This window comes from Bombina bombina, chromosome 2 (assembly GCF_027579735.1).
Source record: "Bombina bombina isolate aBomBom1 chromosome 2, aBomBom1.pri, whole genome shotgun sequence".
Lineage (NCBI taxonomy): Eukaryota > Metazoa > Chordata > Amphibia > Anura > Bombinatoridae > Bombina > Bombina bombina.
The window spans coordinates 913095253-913118333 of NC_069500.1; the positions used below are offsets into that span (position 1 = coordinate 913095253).

General features: G+C 39.6%; 1 protein-coding gene across 1 annotated transcript in view; it reads left to right on the forward strand.

Annotated features, from left to right (window-relative positions):
- The window catches only part of BTC (betacellulin), a 131329-nt gene that overhangs the window by 70471 nt on the left and 37777 nt on the right, over positions 1 to 23081 (forward strand). The window contains exon 3 of the mRNA XM_053703312.1: positions 1820 to 1937. Within this exon, the coding sequence (XP_053559287.1) occupies positions 1820 to 1937 (118 nt within the window). The remainder of the gene's footprint in view (positions 1 to 1819; positions 1938 to 23081) is intronic.

Genomic DNA, 23081 nt, shown 5'->3' on the forward strand with positions numbered 1-23081 from the left:
ACAAGGTAACATTTCTAGAGATCAAATGGATAGAGGGCCCTCCCAAGAGTTGCACTGTTTGAAGTCGGATCTTATGAAGGAGATCTAGAAACAGCTGGGCTCATAGGCTTACATGCTAAGGGGTTTCAAGGGGATAGCAAAGTAGGACAGGAACTAGGTTTAGGAAAGGTTAGTGTAGGTTGTATGCATCCCTGAACAGTAGAGTCTTTAGGGAGTGCTTGAAGCTTTTAAAACTAGGGGAGAATCTTGTGGAGTGAGGCAGAGTTCTGTAGTGGGAAGTCCTGTAGTGGGAATGTGAGGAGGTCCCTTTTTTTTTTTTTTTTTTTCTCTTTCTCCCCCGCTCAAACAGCGGGTTAGGGACCGGAGCCCTGCTGAACTAACATATATTAGGGGTGCACTAGTGCTAGCACAGTACAGTATTCAATAAATACTGTATCTGTAAAATAGTGACAAGTACTGTAGTACAATTTGCCAGACTGTAGCACTGAGACACAGATTGCACTGTAATGCTGTAAACAAAGTGGTGCCAGTCATTTTTCTCACAATCTCTCGATAATTACAGCACTGTTTCAAATCCTTGGAGGTTGAACTTCAGCTCCAGAAAGCGCTGTATTAGCAAAGCGCTGGAAAGTGAAGCGTTGTAAAGTGAGGTATACCCGTATGTATGTATGTATGTATATATAACAAATGATGGCTTGCACTCACTGGTCTTGCAAAAATCATGCCTTTAATGTAACGTTTTCGGGGATGGTATCCCCTTCCTCAGACAGTGAAACACAAACCCCACCCCTAATTAAAGCAAATATGCAAGGTCTTTGGTCTTCTTTGCACACTTTTATTAAATACTACTATTTTGATGTCTTTGCTTCTTCTGAGGCAGCTTTTGGTAGGAAAGCACTTCAGGCTGTGGTTTCAGCTTAATTTTGCCTGTAGGTTATTTTAAGTGCATAGATAATTAGAATTTTCTTAAGAGAATTCTGGATTTAGTTTTCGTATAGGTAAAAAAAATAGATATATATCCTATTTTCCTCCATTACTCATGGACTCTCTACAGCTTTGGTATTGGTTCCCAGTAGTGATGAATCATGGCCTCTTACCACATTTATGAAAGAAAACCTAATTTATGCTTTCCTGATAAATTTAATTTATTTCATGGTGGTAAGAGTCCACAAGACCCCACTCTGTAATAAGGTGGTGGTGGTTTCTTCTGCCTTCTTTCTTCTGTTTCCCCAGCTTCTATATTTTTTCTTTTCCTACCTTCTGCTTGGCTGTACATCAAGACTAACTACCTTAGAGGTTGGAGAGGTTATATAGCGCTCTAGGGGTTTGGGAATCTTTGCCTCCTCCTAGTGGCAGGGAGAGTAATTCACAGGAGTAATGTATTGTGGAATCTTATGACCATGAAAGAGATTAATTTATCAGGTAAGCATAAGTTATGTTTTTTGGCAACACTTCACTGGATCCATTTGTGTATGGGAGTTGACATGGCAAATGAAAGTAGACATCCGCAAAACCAGATATGACATTTTGATTTAAATCAATGTAGTTGGGCATAGTCAAGGAGACAGTGCGACTGGGCTATATTTATTAGAGAACAATGTATAAACAATTGTGCTATACAACAAGTTTAGCACAGATAGAAGTCATCTAATTTTATCTATCTTTTTTTTAAATAAAAGCTAGAAATAAAATAAAATAACCTCTAGGTAGTCATTTGTGGTGTTTAATATGGAAATTGTTTTAGAAGTTTTCTTAAAAAGAAAAAGAAAATGGTTATTTCGTTCTAACATATATATATATTTTTCTTTTCATGCTTTAGGACTCTTTGAAATTTCAAAAGGGAGTGGTCATTTTTCTCGTTGCCCTAAAAAATATAAACATTACTGTGTTAAAGGAAAGTGCCATTTTTTTACCGCAGAAAAGAAGCCGGCATGTATGTAAGTCATCTATATCTCGCTTTCCCATTTCTACTAGGAAATTACAAAAAATAAATACATAGGAAGGACTGAACAAATATTGTTATATAAACTTCAATGTCAACTTTATACATGCATAATATATATCAGCCATTGTGCTGAATCACAAATGACCTTGCCAACAAAATAAATATTTTCTCTGTCCTCTCATCTCTTTCTTCTCTCTTTCTCCTCATCTCTCTACCTTGTCTCTCTCTTCTGTCTCCACTCTCTCTTTCCTCTGTCAGTCCTCTCCCTCTCCTTGGTCTCTTGTTTCCATCAAAGGGAACCACTTTGAATAACTTGATTCAGTATGTTCTCAGAACTGCACATATAGATACATGGGGATAAAATATGTACGAGCTGCCTACAGTTATTTTCAGAGCTGTCATTTAAACAAGAAATGGTTTTCGTTTTCTGTTTGTTGAGGGTCAGTTTTGTGTTAAAGGAAGCAAATTACTCATTCACCATCTTAGCTTACTAAAAAGAGAATCTATGCATGCATGGTGGGAAATGTTATGTCCATTACAAGTGTATTACATGAGAGCTGCTTCAAAATTCATTGTTGATTGAAAGTGTAAAGACAAATGTTCATCAAACTTTTTTTTTTGTGAGCGTGTGTTAGTATGTATATGCGTTTTTGTGTGACTGTGTGCATATGTACATACATTTGTGTGTCTTGAGAAATGTTGATAATTAAAGTCAAAGGTTGTCATCTATTTACACAAAAAAATTAGCTAAAAGCTTTATGGAAACACCCAAATATTTTATTTTTAATTTAAGCTTGACCGCATTTACCACAGCATGCACCTCTGTGTTGGACATAGGTACTCAGTCAATACAGTATGCGGGGCAAAGCACTGTTTGGCGTAGTACTTACGTCCATATGGCACAAGGAGTTAAAATGCTTACATCATTTCACTAGAATTGTGAGAGCTTCAGACATATATTCATGGCTAGCCTAAATAACTCCCCTATCCCTCAGACTTTCTGAAGTTTTTTTTTACTTTAAAATAGAGAAAATACAAAGTTCAATATCATTTGTAAAAGATTCACAGAAAAATATAAAGTATGATCCTAATTAGTTTCATAACATAATTTAGAATTTGTAAAAAAAACTGCTGGATCTAAATATATTAAAATTAAAGGACCAAATCTGAAGTTTAGAGTTATATAAAATGCAAAGCACAAAGTGTAAGTGCAAAAAACTCATTTCACGCAGTACTATATTGCACTGGGCTTGTCTCTCTTTCTCTCTCACACTCTCTCTCCACCTGTAGGAACTTGATAAAGCCTCAACATGGTCTTTTTTGACATCTTTGCAAATATTTCAAAAGGATGTATTATGTTGTATATGTACAAAGCATTTTGAAATGGCCACAGGGAGACATTTTAGAGACTTATTCAAATAGGGCTTGCAATTTTAAACACCTTTCCAATTTACTTTTATCACTAATTTTGCTTTGTTCTATTGGCATTCTTAGTTGGAAGCTAAACCTAGGTAGGCTCTCTCTCTCGGGAAATGCTTGTGCAATGCCGCCCCCTGCACATTCACAGCAAATCGGGATGATTGACACCCCTGCTAGTGGCCGATCGTATTTGATCGGGATGATTGCAGTCCGCCACCACAGAGGTCGCAAATGAGTTAAGAAGCAGTGGTCTTAAGACCGCTGCTTCTTAACTCCTGTTTCCGGAAGTCTCGTGCAAAATAAGCAGCGTCCGCTGCTTAGTAAATTGACCCCATTGTATAAAGGGTTCTTAGTATTGCACACGTATTAACAGAATTTAGTGTTTGGGAAAACACCCTCTGAGAGGGAATAACTAGACCTTGTTGGTCCCCAGGATAAAGGCTGTGGCAGAGCTTCCCATTTCAACAGCTAACTTTCCGGTTGTTTGCAAATAGCAGAAGCTGAGCTGATAGCCACATAGGCATAAGAAGAGCTGCTTCTCCCTTATTTAGTCTGCTCTAGAGTACATGCACTTTTGCAGACTTCCTGTACAAATATGGTGGTAGGTTTTTCTGTACAGTAACACTTTGACAACCATCTTGGAAACCCTGCCACCATGTTGTAAAGGCAAATATGTCAATGTTCCTTAAACTGTGATCTCTGTTTTATAGCTGACACAGGCCAGGCATGATGCAGGTGGAGCCCAGTCGCCACTACTTACTGCAAGGCCAGATGGGCCCTCTAGAGTTGTGGGCTTGGTCTCAATAGAGACCTCTGAGACTGCTGTATAGTTACACCCCTGTCTGAATATGTACAATGTATTAAACCTTACACGATTGGCAGGTGATTTACTATGTTTAATCTTACATTTGATCTTGAACTTGAAATTCAATGCATTACTTGCTACACTAGACGTAAAATTATCCCCCCCTGCTGTTGAGTAGGTGCATCCTCACACAGATACTGTTAAAAATACCATGTCCCATAAAAATGTTTATTTATGCACAATTAAAGGCTTTTTCTCTAGCTTAACTCTTTAGTATTTTCACCCCCCCCCCCCCAGAGGGGCTGAAGTGTATTCTGTAGAATGCAGAACCCTGACACTTCAACATACAGTCATTGGTTGATATTTGCAGGAGCTTGTTTGTATTAGTCCCGTTATTGGGTACATTAAGAGAAATAACATTCAAGAGTCTTGATAAGACTGCATCCTGGGACAGTAAAATAATCCATATTTTTCAAACCAAACCTATCGTACAGCATAACACAAACAATAATACATTTAAAAAAATAAGCTTTTTTTTTTTTTTATTGGAATTATTTTAGGCAGAGAGAGCACAGAAGTAATCTGCACTATATTATGCTACCAGAATTTTGGTTTCATTGCGGCAAGATGTATATTATAGATTTGGCAAACTAAAAATGGCAAAAAGATTTTATATTGTTGAGGAATACAAAATTTATAATCATACAGACTTTGATCTTGACCCTTCTGAGTCAGAATACCATCCTAATTTAGAGAGCAAGGAAACAAGTGACCCTGATGCCGAGCCCAATATTGCCCCCCCAAAAAACATCAAATGCCTAATCTCCTCAAGAGCAATTTAAAGAGTTTTGAGGTGACAATTTAATTTGGAATTGCCCTCATTTTTATAGCCCTGAAATTCCTGATTTTACCAAGTCTGCTGGTATCAATGTAGACATAACTAATTTCAAACCATCAAAACTATTTGTCAGATATTATATTAGAAGTAATAGTATACCAAACTAATATTTACTCATAGCAGTGCTTGGCCCAGAAATAACAGATTTACAAAACTAATAATTGGATCCTAACAGACATTGAAGAATTTAAAAAAAATGTTGGGAGATCACTCTTACTGTAGGCTTCATACATAAGCCAAGCATAAATTTGTATTGGTCCACCCACCCTGTATTTTCAACATCTCTGTTCTCAGGAGTAATGCCCAGAGCAAGATATGAATTTTAAACAGTATATCCCCTCCAAAAGAGCATGTTTTGGTATTACATTTTAGAAACTGTGTGAAAGTAGCACAGGCTACATACAAAAGTTTAGAGTATATGAGGAGAAAGACTGCCAGTAAGATTGTCCTGAATGCCTACCTTACCTTACAACAAGTGAGAAAATTGTTTGGGACCTCATTCATTCCTTTTTAGGACATGGGTGTCATTGTTATGTTAATTATTATACTGGTATTCCCCTTTTTAATATGTTATATTTCTTTGAAACCGTAGCCTGTGGAACAATTCGAAAAAAATCATAAAGGTTTCCCACAGCAAAGGAGATTAAAGGAGACAAATGCAAAAAAAAGTTTTCATTGTAAAGTACAACAAATACATGGGTGGATTAGACCTCTTTGAATAATAAAGCCTTATCTTGCCATAAGAAAATCTGGTATAAAAAGCTTGCTCTCCATATGATTTACACAAAACTTCTGCTTCAGGCAAAGAGCTCTATTTCATAAATTGCCCAATAGAGGTGATTACAAGCCTTTTATTTGAAAATAGAGAAATTCCCCCAAACCTCAATCAATGTGAGAACATGGCACTACTAACTGGCAGACATTTCCCCAGTTATATCCCCTCTACAGCAAAGACGGCCTGGTCCTAAAAACGCTGCAATGTTTGCACAAAAAGGGAGTAAGGAAAAATTCACATTTTCTCTGTATGACCTGCCCATTAAATCCTGGTTTATGCATCAAAAATTGCTTAGAAATTTATCATACAGCTGAAAAATACTGGTAACAATGCTGGGTATAAATAATCTACCAATCCCAAAAGTTGTATATACTACTATCCCACTTGAAGATAACTCATCCTTCAGAGAGCCGATGGATAAAAAGATCGAAACTCTTCTAAGAAAAATGTTTCAACATACGGGATATTTGTTTTAACCAGCAGTGGTTGTTGCTGGAGCAGCTACCTACTGGTGCAACTCCTTATTGGATTTAATCAAGGTGGAGGGTCCTCTTGATGTTATCTAGGAAATAATTAAGGTCTTAAGAATTGCTAATTTCTTTCATGTAATTAGCAAGAGTCCATGAGCTAGTGACGTATGGGATATACATTCCTACCAGGAGGGGCAAAGTTTCCCAAACCTCAAAATGCCTATAAATACACCCCTCACCACACCCGCAATTCAGTTTTACAAACTTTGCCTCCGATGGAGGTGGTGAAGTAAGTTTGTGCTAGATTCTACGTTGATATGCGCTCCGCAGCAAGTTGGAGCCCGGTTTTCCTCTCAGCGTGCAGTGAATGTCAGAGGGATGTGAGGAGAGTATTGCCTATTTGAATGCAGTGATCTCCTTCTATGGGGTCTATTTCATAGGTTCTCTGTTATCGGTCGTAGAGATTCATCTCTTACCTCCCTTTTCAGATTGACGATATACTCTTATATATACCATTACCTCTGCTGATTCTCGTTTCAGTACTGGTTTGGCTTTCTACAAACATGTAGATGAGTGTCCTGGGGTAAGTAAATCTTATTTTCTGTGACACTCTAAGCTATGGTTGGGCACTTTGTTTATAAAGTTCTAAATATATGTATTCAAACATTTATTTGCCTTGACTCAGAATGTTCAACTTTCCTTATTTTTCAGACAGTCAGTTTCATATTTGGGATAATGCATTTGATTTAATCATTTTTTCTTACCTTCAAAAAATTTGACTCTTTTTCCCTGTGGGCTGTTAGGCTCGCGGGGGCTGAAAATGCTTCATTTTATTGCGTCATTCTTGGTGCTGACTTTTTTGGCGCAAAAATTATTTTCCGTTTCCGGCGTCATACGTGTCGCCGGAAGTTGCGTCATTTTTTGACGTTATTTTGCGCCAAAAATGTCGGCGTTCCGGATGTGGCGTCATTTTGGGCGCCAAAAGCTTTTAGGCGCCAAATAATGTGGGCGTCTTATTTGGCGCTAAAAAATATGGGCGTCGCTTTTGTCTCCACATTATTTAAGTCTCATTTTTCATTGCTTCTGGTTGCTAGAAGCTTGTTCTTTGGCATTTTTTCCCATTCCTGAAACTGTCATTTAAGGAATTTGATCAATTTTGCTTTATATGTTGTTTTTTCTCTTACATATTGCAAGATGTCTCACGTTGCATCTGAGTCAGAAGATACTACAGGAAAATCGCTGTCTAGTGCTGGATCTACCAAAGCTAAGTGTATCTGCTGTAAACTTTTGGTAGCTATTCCTCCAGCTGTTGTTTGTATTGATTGTCATGACAAACTTGTTAATGCAGATAATATTTCCTTTAGTAAAGTACCATTGCCTGTTGCAGTTCCTTCAACATCTAAGGTGCAGAATGTTCCTGATAACATAAGAGATTTTGTTTCTGAATCCATAAAGAAGGCTATGTCTGTTATTTCTCCTTCTAGTAAACGTAAAAAATCTTTTAAAACTTCTCTCCCTACAGATGAATTTTTAAATGAACATCATCATTCTGATTCTGATGACTCTTCTGGTTCAGAGGATTCTGTCTCAGAGGTTGATGCTGATAAATCTTCATATTTATTTAAAATGGAATTTATTCGTTCTTTACTTAAAGAAGTTCTAATTGCTTTAGAAATAGAGGATACTAATTCTAAACGTTTGGATAAGGTATTTAAATCTCCTGTGGTTATTCCAGAAGTTTTTCCTGTTCCTAATGCTATTTCTGCAGTAATTTCCAAAGAATGGGATAAATTGGGTAATTCATTTACTCCTTCTAAACGTTTTAAGCAATTATATCCTGTGCCGTCTGACAGATTAGAATTTTGGGACAAAATCCCTAAAGTTGATGGGGCTATTTCTACCCTTGCTAAACGTACTACTATTCCTACGTCAGATGGTACTTCGTTTAAGGATCCTTTAGATAGGAAAATTGAATCCTTTCTAAGAAAAGCTTATCTGTGTTCAGGTAATCTTCTTAGACCTGCTATATCTTTGGCTGATGTTGCTGCAGCTTCAACTTTTTGGTTGGAAACTTTAGCGCAACAAGTAACACATCATGATTCTCATGATATTATTATTCTTCTTCAGCATGCTAATAATTTTATCTGTGATGCCATCTTTGATATTATCAGAGTTGGTGTCAGGTTTATGTCTCTAGCTATTTTAGCTAGAAGAGCTTTATGGCTTAAGACTTGGAATGCTGATATGGCTTCTAAATCAACTCTACTTTCCATTTCTTTCCAGGGTAACAAATTTGGTTCTCAGTTGGATTCTATTATTTCAACTGTTACTGGTGGGAAAGGAACTTTTTTACCACAGGATAAAAAATCTAAGGGTAAAAACAGGGCTAATAATCGTTTTCGTTCCTTTCGTTTCAACAAAGAACAAAAGTCTGATCCTTCATCCTCAGGAGCAGTTTCAGTTTGGAAACCATCTCCAATCTGGAATAAATCCAAGCCAGCCAGAAAGGCAAAGCCTGCTTCTAAGTCCACATGAAGGTGCGGCCCTCATTCCAGCTCAGCTGGTAGGGGGCAGGTTACGTTTTTTCAAAGACATTTGGATCAATTCTGTTCACAATCTTTGGATTCAGAACATTGTTTCAGAAGGGTACAGAATTGGTTTCAAGATGAGACCTCCTGCAAAGAGATTTTTTCTTTCCCGTGTCCCAGTAAATCCAGTAAAAGCTCAAGCATTTCTGAATTGTGTTTCAGATCTAGAGTTGACTGGAGTAATTATGCCAGTTCCAGTTCAGGAACAGGGGATGGGGTTTTATTCAAATCTCTTCATTGTACCAAAGAAGGAGAATTCCTTCAGACCAGTTCTGGATCTAAAAATATTGAATCGTTATGTAAGGATACCAACGTTCAAGATGGTAACTGTAAGGACTATCTTGCCTTTTGTTCAGCAAGGGAATTTTATGTCCACAATAGATTTACAGGATGCATATCTGCATATTCCGATTCATCCAGATCATTATCGGTTCCTGAGATTCTCTTTTCTGGACAAGCATTACCAGTTTGTGGCTCTGCCGTTTGGCCTAGCTACAGCTCCAAGAATTTTTACAAAGGTTCTCGGTGCCCTTCTGTCTGTAATCAGAGAACAGGGTATTGTGGTATTTCCTTATTTGGACGATATCTTGGTACTTGCTCAGTCTTTACATTTAGCAGAATTTCATACGAATCGACTTGTGTTGTTTCTTCAAGATCATGGTTGGAGGATCAATTTACCAAAAAGTTCATTGATTCCTCAGACAAGGGTAACCTTTCTGGGTTTCCAGATAGATTCAGTGTCCATGACTCTGTCTTTAACAGACAAGAGACGTCTAAAACTGATTGCAGCTTGTCGAAACCTTCAGTCACAATCATTCCCTTCGGTAGCCTTATGCATGGAAATTCTAGGTCTTATGACTGCTGCATCGGACGCGATCCCCTTTGCTCGTTTTCACATGCGACCTCTTCAGCTTTGTATGCTGAATCAATGGTGCAAGGATTACACAAAGATATCTCAATTAATATCTTTAAAACCGATTGTTCGACACTCTCTAACGTGGTGGACAGATCACCATCGTTTAATTCAGGGGGCTTCTTTTGTGCTTCCGACCTGGACTGTAATTTCAACAGATGCAAGTCTGACAGGTTGGGGAGCTGTGTGGGGATCTCTGACGGCACAAGGAGTTTGGGAATCTCAGGAGGTGAGATTACCAATCAATATTTTGTTACTCCGTGCAATTTTCAGAGCTCTTCAGTTTTGGCCTCTTCTGAAGAGAGAATCGTTCATTTGTTTTCAGACAGACAATGTCACAACTGTGGCATACATCAATCATCAAGGAGGAACTCAGTCCTCTGGCTATGAAAGAAGTATCTCGAATTTTGGTTTGGGCGGAATCCAGCTCCTGTCTAATCTCTGCGGTTCATATCCCAGGTGTAGACAATTGGGAAGCGGATTATCTGTCGCCAAACGTTGCATCCGGGCGAATGGTCTCTTCACCCAGAGGTATTTCTTCAGATTGTTCAAATGTGGGAACTTCCAGAAATAGATTTGATGGCGTCCCATCTAAACAAGAAACTTCCCAGGTATCTGTCCAGATCCCGGGATCCTCAGGCGGAGGCAGTGGATGCATTATCTCTTCCTTGGAAGTATCATCCTGCCTATATCTTTCCGCCTCTAGTTCTTCTTCCAAGAGTAATCTCCAAGATTCTGAAGGAATGCTCGTTTGTTCTTCTGGTAGCTCCGGCATGGCCTCACAGGTTTTGGTATGCGGATCTTGTCCGGATGGCCTCTTGCCAACCGTGGACTCTTCCGTTAAGACCAGACCTTCTGTCACAAGGTCCTTTTTTCCATCAGGATCTGAAATCCTTAAATTTAAAGGTATGGAGATTGAACGCTTGATTCTTCGTCAAAGAGGTTTCTCTGACTCTGTGATTAATACTATGTTACAGGCTCGTAAATCTGTATCTAGAGAGATATATTATAGAGTCTGGAAGACTTATATTTCTTGGTGTATTTCTCATAATTTTTCTTGGCATTCTTTTAGAATTCCGAGAATTTTACAGTTTCTTCAGGATGGTTTAGATAAAGGTTTGTCCGCAAGTTCCTTGAAAGGACAAATCTCTGCTCTTTCTGTTCTTTTTCACAGAAAGATTGCTATTCTTCCTGATATTCATTGTTTTGTACAAGCTTTGGTTCGTATAAAACCTGTCATTAAGTCAATTTCTCCTCCTTGGAGTTTGAATTTGGTTCTGGGGGCTCTTCAAGCTCCTCCGTTTGAACCTATGCATTCATTGGACATTAAATTACTTTCTTGGAAAGTTTTTTGTTCCTTTTGGCCATCTCTTCTGCCAGAAGAGTTTCTGAATTATCTGCTCTTTCTTGTGAGTCTCCTTTTCTGATTTTTCATCAGGATAAGGCGGTGTTGCGAACTTCTTTTGAATTTTTACCTAAAGTTGTGAATTCCAACAACATTAGTAGAGAAATTGTGGTTCCTTCATTATGTCCTAATCCTAAGAATTCTAAGGAGAAATCGTTGCATTCTTTGGATGTTGTTAGAGCTTTGAAATATTATGTTGAAGCTACTAAATCTTTCCGAAAGACTTCTAGTCTATTTGTTATCTTTTCCGGTTCTAGAAAAGGCCAGAAAGCTTCTGCCATTTCTTTGGCATCTTGGTTGAAATCTTTAATTCATCTTGCCTATGTTGAGTCGGGTAAAACTCTGCCTCAGAGAATTACAGCTCATTCTACTAGGTCAGTTTCTACTTCCTGGGCGTTTAGGAATGAAGCTTCGGTTGATCAGATTTGCAAAGCAGCAACTTGGTCCTCTTTGCATACTTTTACTAAATTCTACCATTTTGATGTATTTTCTTCTTCTGAAGCAGTTTTTGGTAGAAAAGTACTTCAGGCAGCGGTTTCAGTTTAAATCTTCTGCTTATGTTTTTCGTTAAACTTTATTTTGGGTGTGGATTATTTTCAGCAGGAATTGGCTGTCTTTATTTTATCTCTCCCTCTCTAGTGACTCTTGTGTGGAAAGATCCACATCTTGGGTAATCATTATCCCATACATCACTAGCTCATGGACTCTTGCTAATTACATGAAAGAAAACATAATTTATGTAAGAACTTACCTGATAAATTCATTTCTTTCATATTAGCAAGAGTCCATGAGGCCCGCCCTTTTTTTGTGGTGGTTATGATTTTTTATAAAGCACAATTATTCCAATTCCTTATTTTATATGCTTTCGCACTTTTTTATCACCCCACTTCTTGGCTATTCATTAAACTGAATTGTGGGTGTGGTGAGGGGTGTATTTATAGGCATTTTGAGGTTTGGGAAATTTTGCCCCTCCTGGTAGGAATGCATATCCCATACGTCACTAGCTCATGGACTCTTGCTAATATGAAAGAAATGAATTTATCAGGTAAGTTCTTACATAAATTATGTTTCTTTTATCTGTGATGCAAACATGCATATTATTCGCCAAAATGCAAAATGCTTCTGGCTTTTTGGTTCAGGCCCGTCGGGCACTCTGGCTGAAGTCCTGGTCTGCAGATATGACTCCTAAGTCCAGACTTTTCTCTCCCCTTTAAGGGAAAGATTTTGTTTGGTCCAGGCCTGGACTCCATTGTCTAAGGGACAAGTTTCTTATTTTTGTTCAGATAAATCCCAACGACAGCAGTCCTCCGCTAAGCCGAGCAAACTAAAAGAATACTTGGAAGCCAGCTCAGTCCTGGAATAAGTCAAAGCAGAGCAAGAAGCCCGCCGAGACTAAATCGGCATGAAGGGCCAGCCCCCGATCCAGCTCTGGATCGTGTAGGGGGCAGACTTTTCAGACGCTTAGTTCGGGGACGTGCAGGATTCATGGGTCCTGGAGGTCATAGGTTGGAATCTCTTCTCTCTCTTCTTTGATCCCACGGATGGAAGATAAACCTAAAAAAGAGTTCTCTTGAGGCGGGGCGAGTGGCTGACAAAGATGGTCGCACTTCATTGAAGCTCTCTAAGCGAGTTGGACATATAAGTATGCAACAACAGCATTTTGGGAGATATCTCTATGTAGAGCCTGAATACTTGCTCCGGAACACACGGTGAACACCCTGAATCGAATATGACGAGAAAAGTTTGGATTTAAAGGTGATACCTAGACCGCTACCGCGACAGCCATGCTGGTTTGATGCTGCGTCACAGAACTTTGCAGACTCGGGGATCTGTGTAAGTAACTATCTTTGCCAAGCCTACACAGAAATCTTCTATCAATTGATTACTCACTGTATCTTGTATTACGGGATATTTGCACTCCAAAAAAAGAAGCAGTTAAACAGCTACACACTTGTGTTATACACTCCCTTGGAATATTATTCACACTCCCCCTCCCTTTCCCACTGCTCCTGGTAGCAGTGGGACATATCCATTGCCCTTCTCCGTAATCACTCTGTGAGAGCAAAATCCCTGGGGAGTTGTGTCTTATTAGAGCTAAGTTCAGGCTGCTCTCTAAACACTGGTACCTCTAATCATCTTTTTACCCCTCAACAATGTCACAAAGAAAATTAACACGGAGCGATAAATCTCAGAAAACGGTCCCTGCATCCCAGGGTGCAATGAGCTCCTTTTTCAAGCAGACAGATAAACAGAGATCTAACAAGGATCTAGAACCTCTGCAAATACCTCAAGATGAAAGCTCTTGTGAGGCTACAGATGCAACAATGGAAGAACAAGCACAAAGTATTGAAATAGGAAAAGATGACACTATCACTTATGGAGCTATGGAAGCCCTAATTGAACAAGTTAAAGCGTGCATTAAAACTGAATGCGCGGACCTAAAGAAAGACATTTCTGACCTTCGCTATAGAGTGGATACATTGGAAGAACATGAGTATATAGCAGCTCAAAAAATAGCAAACCTTTCTACAAAAGCCTTCCAACACCACCAACATATGGTAGAATTAGAAGACAAATTAGACGATCTGGAGAATCGCTCTAGAAGAAGTAACTTAAGATTCAGAGGAATTCCTGAAACGGTTCTCAGGGCAGAAATTCAGGGCTATCTACATTCATTATTTGCAGATTTAATGAAAAATAGCTCTGATGATCCTCCTGAAATCATCCTTGATAGGGCCCACAGATCACTCCGCCCTAAGCCCCCTGAATGTTCGCCCCCCCGAGATGTAATTGTACATTTCCAGAACTTCCAGCATAGGGAGCTTATCTACAGCCACTCCAGAAAACAACTGGCTTTCATGTTCCAAGGTCAGCGTATACAAGTATTTCAAGACCTTTCAGCTCGAACACTCCAAAAGAGAAAAGATTTTTCATTCTTGACCTCCCATCTACGCACCCTAAAAATTCCATATAGGTGGGGTTTCCCAACCTCGATCATTGTGGTCCAGAATGGAAGAAAATTTGAGTGTCTCTTTCCACCAGACGCTGAACAGTTCTGTCAACAGCTGGGATTACCTCCCCCAGATTTGGCTGATTCTTCCATTCAACCATCAGCACCAGCTAAACAAGAACCCCCCAAACCTCAGAGACGTCCTTGGCAGGACTCTACAATGAAGCAGAATAAAAGAAGACAACTTAACCCTGCCAATACAGCCAATGATCCTCTTTGAGAAAGGACACGTAAATATATAATCTGATTGTTAATAACTTTACTCTATTAACTTGATATTCCTTTCTCCCAGGCTTTACAGAGACTTTGTCTAGAGACTTTTTGGACTATTTGTTTCAAGATTTTGCTGTTGTGAGAAATAACTGCTCTTATAGTTTTCTAGGTTGCTGTGACCCAGCTAGAACTGTTATGGTTACGGATCTGTTGAATGTTTTCTTATCTGTTTCACTTCACCTTTTGTGAAATGGCAAATTCCATAGCATGTCTTTTGTTATTTGTTATATGCTGATCATTGCAAAGTTACACCAGTTTATTTTGTGTATGTATGAAGTGTTTACTCCAAACAATCCCATTATCAAAACAAAAATAATACCTCCTTTTTTTTTTTATGTGTCTATACACCACATACCCGTGGCGTATGCCCCCTAATGTGATAACTGAAGATACACCCTATAACTCTTTCAATGTGGCCCAGATATTCTCACGATCCCGCACGTGACTAATATACTGTACCGTGACCTTCCTAACAACCCTCCCCCTTATATCATGCTTTCTAGTTAAGCTCAAACCTGATGAAAAAAGGGCAGCACAACTCCATACTGTTGATATAGTTACATTTACTGGTACGAACCTATATGGACCTTTATTTAGACCCTACATAAGTCAGTCTGAGAAATGCTGTAATCATAATACTCTCACTGTCACTCAGCCAGCATCGACACATGTAATGCTTAATATAATAGTACATTTACCCCATAGTCATGTTGCCGTACCGTACTTCAGGGTCTCCAATTGCTCAAATGCCTGCCCGGGGAAAAAATAAAATTCAGATTCTGTGTCCTTATGTTATTGCATATTATCTTTGAATATCTGCTCTATAAATGAGTTGCTTTATTCCATTTTGTTGTATTTTAGCTATAAGACACTACTACCTCGGTTAGATGTCATAATTGAGATGTGGCCGTATTGTTAAAGGTTCACAAATATCATAGAACTGTTTAACCCTCTTGCTGTTCCAATCTCACTTCATGTAGATTCCATGTCCAACTGGCCTAACAGCCTCTTTTTTTACTTTTGCCTGTGTTATACTTACATCAGAGCCTACACTTAAACTTTCTATACCAGATTAAACGAGATCTGGTCTACTCTTTAACCTTCTTTCTGAAATCTCAATCCTCCTATCTATACAACCCCTTCTCAACTTCCCCACACTTACTACTGGTTTTTCTTGTTGTCATTCCATAATATATAGTACTGACAATGAAACCACCGAATTTTGATGGGTCATTCACTATTGCCACTCAAAATGTAAAAGGTTTCCTTTCGGCAGAAAAGAGGTCAATCACCCTATATGACTTTCATAAAAAGAGTCTGGATATTGTGATAATCCAGGAAACTCACTTTAAAAAAACTCATGAACCAAAGCTCCCTACTAGATACTACAACCAATGTTACCGTAGCTCGGACCCGACCAGACATAACTGTGTGTGCACCCTCTTTAAACGTAACGCCCCATTTGACTTACTGCAAAAATACTGCGACACTCAGGGTAGGATTTTGATCTTGGTGGGTCTTTACTACGGTAAACCCATCACTCTAGCAAATATTTATGCTCCAAATAAACCGACGCCTAGTTTCTTCCGCAAAGTCACTAACAAGCTCCTTGACATAGCCAAAGGCCCTATCCTTTTAGGAGGAGACTTTAATTTCCCATCGAATCCTTCCCTGGATACATCGACAGGCCGATCCTATCTTAGACTTTCTCAGATCAATAACAACAACACTCTACTACAATCACTTACATTATTTGACACATGGAGAATGGTGCATACAACTACCAAAGATTTCACTTTCTTTTCCCACCCTCAACGCTCATACACACGTCTTGACTACATATTCTGTGATCAGGCCTTCCTTACAAATCTAATAGACTCCAAGATTTCACACACCTCCCGGTCCAACCATAGTCTAGTTAGATCTAGGTTTAGATGGACATCCAAACCCAATCACAGACTGAACTGGAGACTAAACGAATATATCCTCACAGATACCGATATCATTGACCAATTAATAAAACACACAGATGAATTCTTTGAGTTTAATATTTCTTCTGACACTACCGCTGCCAATAATTGGGAATCCTATAAGTGTTTTATTAGGGGGATCATTATACAGCTAACTGCAAAACTCAAAAAACAGAGATCTACCCAGTTTGACTCTCTAACCAGCATTCTCCTAGCTAAAGAAAACTCTCATAAACAAGAACCTCAATCCTTGCAAAAACTAAATGAAGTTAAGGAAGCAAGAGACACTCTTAATAAATTTCTGATTGAAAACGCGCATATGCGTGCCATGACCTCTAAGGCGAAATTTTTTGCAGAGTCTAATAAGGCGGGGCGAATGCTGGTGAGATACCTAAAAAAACAGAGACTCAATTCATATATTCAATAAATCAAAAACTACTCAGGTACAATTAGCTCAAAAAATGAAGACTTATCAGAAAGCTTTGTCTCATACTACACTTCCCTATATAATATTAAAAACAACATAAACGAACTGGAGAGGAGAGATAAGATGAAGTCATTCCTTGACTCAATTGCTGTCCCCACGATCTAACAAGAGGACCTAGATATACTAGATGCACCCATCTCGTTACAGGAAGTAATACGCACAATCAAATCTCTCCCAGGTAGTAAATCCCCTGGTCCGGATGGCCTTTCGTCCAAATTTTATCAACTTTTAACTGGTAAAGTCAGCCCTCATTTACTCAAACTCTTTCAGTCTATAGACCAAGGTCTTTCTTTCACCCAGCCTCTATTAGAAGCCATGATTACAGTAATCCCTAAACCTGATAAACCTAAGGACAACGTAGGCAGTTATAGGCCAATCTCCTTAATAAACGTTGACATCAAGATCTATGCTAAGATCCTAGCAAATCTCCTTAATCCTATCCTTCCGAAAGTCATCCATCCAGACCAGATTGGATTCATCAGGGGCCGTGAGGCAAAAGATAATACCACCAGACTACTTCATGCTCTGTTTGCTTCTCACAACTCTAACAGCTCCCTTGTTCTCCCCTCCACAGACGCCGAGAAGGCCTTTGACAGGGTCGACTGGCATTTTATGTGGTTGGCCCTGTCAAGGTTTGGTTTCCCAGACAAATTTATAGCTAGAGTGCAAGCACTATATAATAACCCCCGTGCTAGGATAAAAGTTAATGACACAATTTCCCAAACTTTCCCAATATCTAATGGCACCCGACAGAGGTGCCCATTATCTCCTCTGCTGTTTGCCATTACTGTGGAAATACTTGCAATTCAAATTAGAAACGACCCTAATATCACTGGCATCCAGTTTGGCAATATCCGTCAAGACCTGTCTTCTTTTTGCAGATGATATTATCTTTACATTACAGGCGCCTAAGACCTCTCTCTCCCTGCCCTCATACAAGTCTTGGAGTTATATAAACAGTTCTCTAATTACTCTATAAACATGGAGAAATCAAGCATCATTCCCATTCACATAAGTCCCACAGAAATAGACTTCCTCCATAACGACACCCCTTTTGCTGTCACAAGCTCTCTAAGATACTTGGGACTTACTATTCCTACTAACCCTCAGGATTTGTTCCACGAAAACTTTCTAAAGCTTCAAACCGTAGTTTTCCCATTACTAAATACGTGGCACAAACAGGGCCACCTATCCTGGACAGGCCGAATAAATGCCATAAAAATGATGATTATCCCGAAGTATCTATATTTATTTCAGGCTCTACCTATCTCAATACCAAGACAATTTTTATGCACCCAACAAAAAATGTTAGAATCTTTTATCTGGTCCTATAAAAAACCAAGAGTGTCTCGCCTAACGTTATACTTGAGAAAAGATGAAGGAGGTCTCAATATCCCAAATTTGTCATATTATAGGGCGGCACACCTCACTCGAATATTGGCGTGGAATCATAATTCTTCATTTAAAATCTGGGTACAAATCGAGGCAGCCCTTCTCCAGGAAACCTCGATGCGAGACCTCTGTTGGCTTCCCAAACCCCACAGACCCCCCATGATCAAACTTAACGAAAGTATTAACACTACTCTTGCTATTTGGGACTCCCTTATCCAGCATCCCAATACCCTTTCTACCCCGATCTCACCCATGACCCCAATATTAGGTAATACACTCTTTTTTTCGACTACACCAATTTAAATTTGAGACTGAAACCACGAGCCACAAAAATCTGCCTATATTTCTACTTACGGACTCTTCTTTGGTTAAAGACAGAATCTCTTTAAGAGACTCCTTAGGCTCTCCATTTCACAGCTGGTTTTCTTATCTCCAAATCTGACAGGCTATCCTTGACTGTCCTCAAAGAACTGACTGCCTTCGTACACTTAAACCTTTTGAAAAACTATGCCTTAATCTGGACATACATAAATCCCACTTATCCATCACACACAAACTTCTTAGGATCCCACCTGCAACTAGGTTACCCTCCTTCACTAATAAATGGGAGACAGAACTCCAGCTCAGACTTCCAGTAGAGGATTGGTCAAGATGTTTTCATATGACACATTCCGCTTCAACATCCTTAATATTGACTGAACTCAATTCTAAAATCATCTCCCGATGGTATCTTACCCCCCAGAGATTGTCTGAAATATTTCCAGGGGCCAATCGGTTCTGTTGGCGACAGTGTGGGGAGGTTGGCTCTTTAGCCCATGTCTGGTGGTCCTGTGATAAATTGTCGAACTTTTGGGCCCAAATAGAACAATGTATTAACACTACCCTGAGTACTCAAATTTCTATTACTGCCCCAATGATTTTATTAAACTCAGTCCCAGATATACAATGCGCCTATCGCACAAAATTGCTGCAGTTGATGCTTACATGTGCCAAACGACTCATACCTCGGTTGTGGAAACAACAACACCCCCCCACCTTCCAACAATGGGAAATGGAGCTTACTTATATACTATCCCTTGAGAAGAGACACTACTGTTTTATAGGGAAACAGGATTTCATACTTGACGTTATTTTTCCTTGGGAACAAAGAACTCCATAATATGTAACAGAGGTTGCTACTGTACCATATCACTGACCATTTACATCTACACATAAATCAGTACACTATCTTCTAACCAAGTTGGACATACATAGTGCGAGGGAAGATTTTCTCTGCTTCTCCCTTCCGTTCTCTTCTTTTCCCCCTCTGCTTCTTTTTTCTCTTTCCTTTCCTTAAAACAGGTCCCTTATCACTATCTCCACTTCCTCCATTAACTCAAATGCTGAATACTCTTAGGTTTATGCAGAATATATAATATGTTGATATTTACCATATTTTGCACCGTATAATAACTGTCTGTGAGTTATGTATATTTTCTGAAAAATTAGGGTGGTATTCCTGGGTACTATAATGGACTCCATATCCATGAGACCAGACCAGAGACGTTGCAAGCTAGCTTCGGCATGTCTTGACCTCCGGATCTCCTTAAGGCCCCCTATGGCTCAGTGTATGGAGGGGATTGGTCCCATGGTGTCCAGCATGGACATCATTCCCTTTGCCAGGTTCTGTCTCAGACTGTTGCAACTATGCATGCTGAGGCAGTGGAATGACGATCATTCAGATCTGTCTCAACAGATTTCTCTGTGCAACCGGTCAAGAGAATCGCTCTCTTGGTGGCTCTGTCCAGATCTGTCCTAAGGGACATCCTTCTTAGGACCATCCTGGGAGATTGTGACTACGGATGCAAGTCTATCAGGATGGGGAGCTGTTTGGGGTGCCAAGAAGGCAAAGGGCCTGTGGACTCAGGAGGAATGCTCTCTCCTGATCAACATTCTGGAACTTTGGGCAATCTTCAATGCTCTGAAGGCTTGGCCCCTTCTGGGTTCGTCCCAGTTTATCAGATTCCAATCAGACAATATCACCTCAGTGGCTTACATCAACCATCAGGGTGGAACGAGAAGCTCCCACGCAATGAGGGAAGTATCTCGGATTTTGGAGTGGGCGGAGGCCCACAGCTGTTTGCTGTCAGCTATCCACATTCCAGGTGTGGACAACTGGAAAGTAGATTTTCTCAGCAGACAATCCTTCCATCTGGGGGAATGGTTTCTCCATCCCGAAGTGTTTGTGGAGATATGCAACAGGTGGGGGACGCCGGAGATGGATCTCATGGCGTCTCGTTTCAATTCGAAGCTACCCAGATATAGTTTGAGGTCCAGGGATCCTCAGGTGGAGCTAATAGATGCATTAGCAGTGCCTTGGAGGTTCAGTCTAATTGACCTTTTCCCACTGTTACCACTCCTACCTCATGAAGTGGCCCTCATCAAGCAGGGGCAGGCATCAGTGATACTGATTGCTTCATCCTGGATGTGAAGGATGTGGTTTGCGGATCTAGTGGGGATGTCGTCATCTTCTCCGTGGAAGTTGCTTTGTCACAGGGATCTGCTGGAACAAGGTCCTTATGTTCTTCAAAATCTAGATTCTCTGAGGCTGACTGCGTGTAGATTGATCGCTTAGTCCTAGCCAAGAGTTTTTTCTGAGAGAGTTATTGATACTCTCATTCAAGCTCTTAAACCGGTTACTTGTCACGTCTATCATAAGGTGTGGAGAACCTACTTATTCTGGTGTGAAGAGCATGGATTTTCCTGGCATAAAGTTAAGGTTGCCAGGATCCAATTGTTTCTCCAGGTTGGACTGGAAGGGCCTTTCTGCCAGTTCCCTGAGGGGACAGATTTCGGCCCTATCTGTTTTACTGCACAAGAGGCTTGCAGAGCTTCCAGATGTACAGTCCTGACTAGGATCAGGCCTGTGTTTAGATCTAATGCTCCTCCTTGGAGTCTAAATCTTGTTCTTAAGGTTTTGCAATGGCTCCATTTGAGCCTATGCATGAAATTGACATTAAATTGTTGTCCTGGAAGGTTTTCTTCTACTGGCTATTGCTTCTGCACGCAGAGTATATAATATTGCTGCCTTGCAATGTGAGCCTCCTTATCTGGTGTTTCATTCTGATAAGGCTGTCCTACATACTAAGTTAGGTTTTCTTCCTAAGGTCGTGTCAGAGTGCAACATCAATCAAGAGATTGTGATTCCTTCCTTGTGTTCCAATCCTTCTTCGAAGGAATGTTTGCTTCATAATTTGGACGTGGTACGTGCCTTGAAGTTCTATTTTCAGGCTACTAAGGATTTTAGACTAACTTCTTCCTTGTTTGTTGTCTATTCCGGGAAGCGTAAGGGTAAGAAGGTCTCTTTGACTTCCTTATCTTTTTGGTTAAGGAGTGTTATTCACTTAGCTTATGAGACAGCGGGACATAAACCTCCTCAGAGGATTACGACTCATTCTACTAGAGCAGTGGCTTCCTCTTGGGCCTTTTAAGAACGAGGTCTCTATGGAACAGATTTGTAAGGCGGCTACCTGGTCCTCCTTACATACTTTTTCTAAATTTTACAAGTTTGATGTTTTTGCTTCTGCTGAAGCAGCTTTCGGAGAAAGAAAGAGGTTTTGCAGGCTGTGGTGCCCTCAGATTTGGGTCTGCCTCTCTTTTTGTCCCTCCCATTATCATTCAGTGTCCTCTAGAGCTTGGGTAACGTTTTCCCAATAGTAAGGAATGATGCCATGGACTCTCCTTATATTAAGAAGGAAAACATAAATTATGCTTACCAGATAATTTCATTTCCTTCTGTATAACGAGTGTCCATGGCCCCCGCCCGGGTTCTCCAATGGGCGGCCCTCTAAATTATGTTTTTATTCTGGCACCATTTATACACTGATATTTCTCCTACTGTTCCTTGTTCCCTCGGCAGAATGACTGGGGGAAGTGTTAGAGGTATTTAAGCCTTTGGCTGGGATGTCTTTGCCTCCTCCTGGTGGCCAGGTTCAGTATTTCCCAACAGTAAGGAATGATGCTGTAGACTCTCCTTATACAGAAGGAAATTAAATTATCTGGTAAGCATAATTTATGTTTTCCTAAATTATTGCATTTGGCATTTATCTGACTGCTAGCTTTTGGCAAGACATATACCAAAATTAGCCTATATTAACACCTTGGGTTATCAAGCTATGGAATAACAAATAAACCATTAACCCTTTGCTGAAAATGTCTAAATATCCCCTTTCAGAACTGTGATACAGCTACAATTAGCAGCCTTTTAATTACCAATACCAATGTTTGTTTTTGTTTTTTTATATGATTGTATTTTGCATACATTTGACTGCCAAATTGTTTCATGAAATAGGCCAAAATCGACTTGATCAATACCTTGGGTTATCTGCTTTATAAATAATTATACAGTACTGAGCAAAAGTCTTAGGCCACCATTAAATTTGTTGTTTTAGCAATGGTATAATGACCATATATAATTATCAGTCTCTATTAGAATAAAACCAGAAAATACAGAATAATTGTACGCAGTATTTAAAAAAAAAAAAAAAAACCAGACAAAATGGCTTCTATAGGCTAAAGTGGCAACTATTTAGTGTAACCTCCTCTTATACTTGAGCAATAGCAGGAACCTGGCTCTCGTAAACCTAAATGGAATGGTACTCTGATTAATGTCATTGCTAACACTTGTATTTGTCTTACTATTTTATGTCAAAATGACTGCTGTGAAAAAGTTCTGTTACACCAGGATTATGG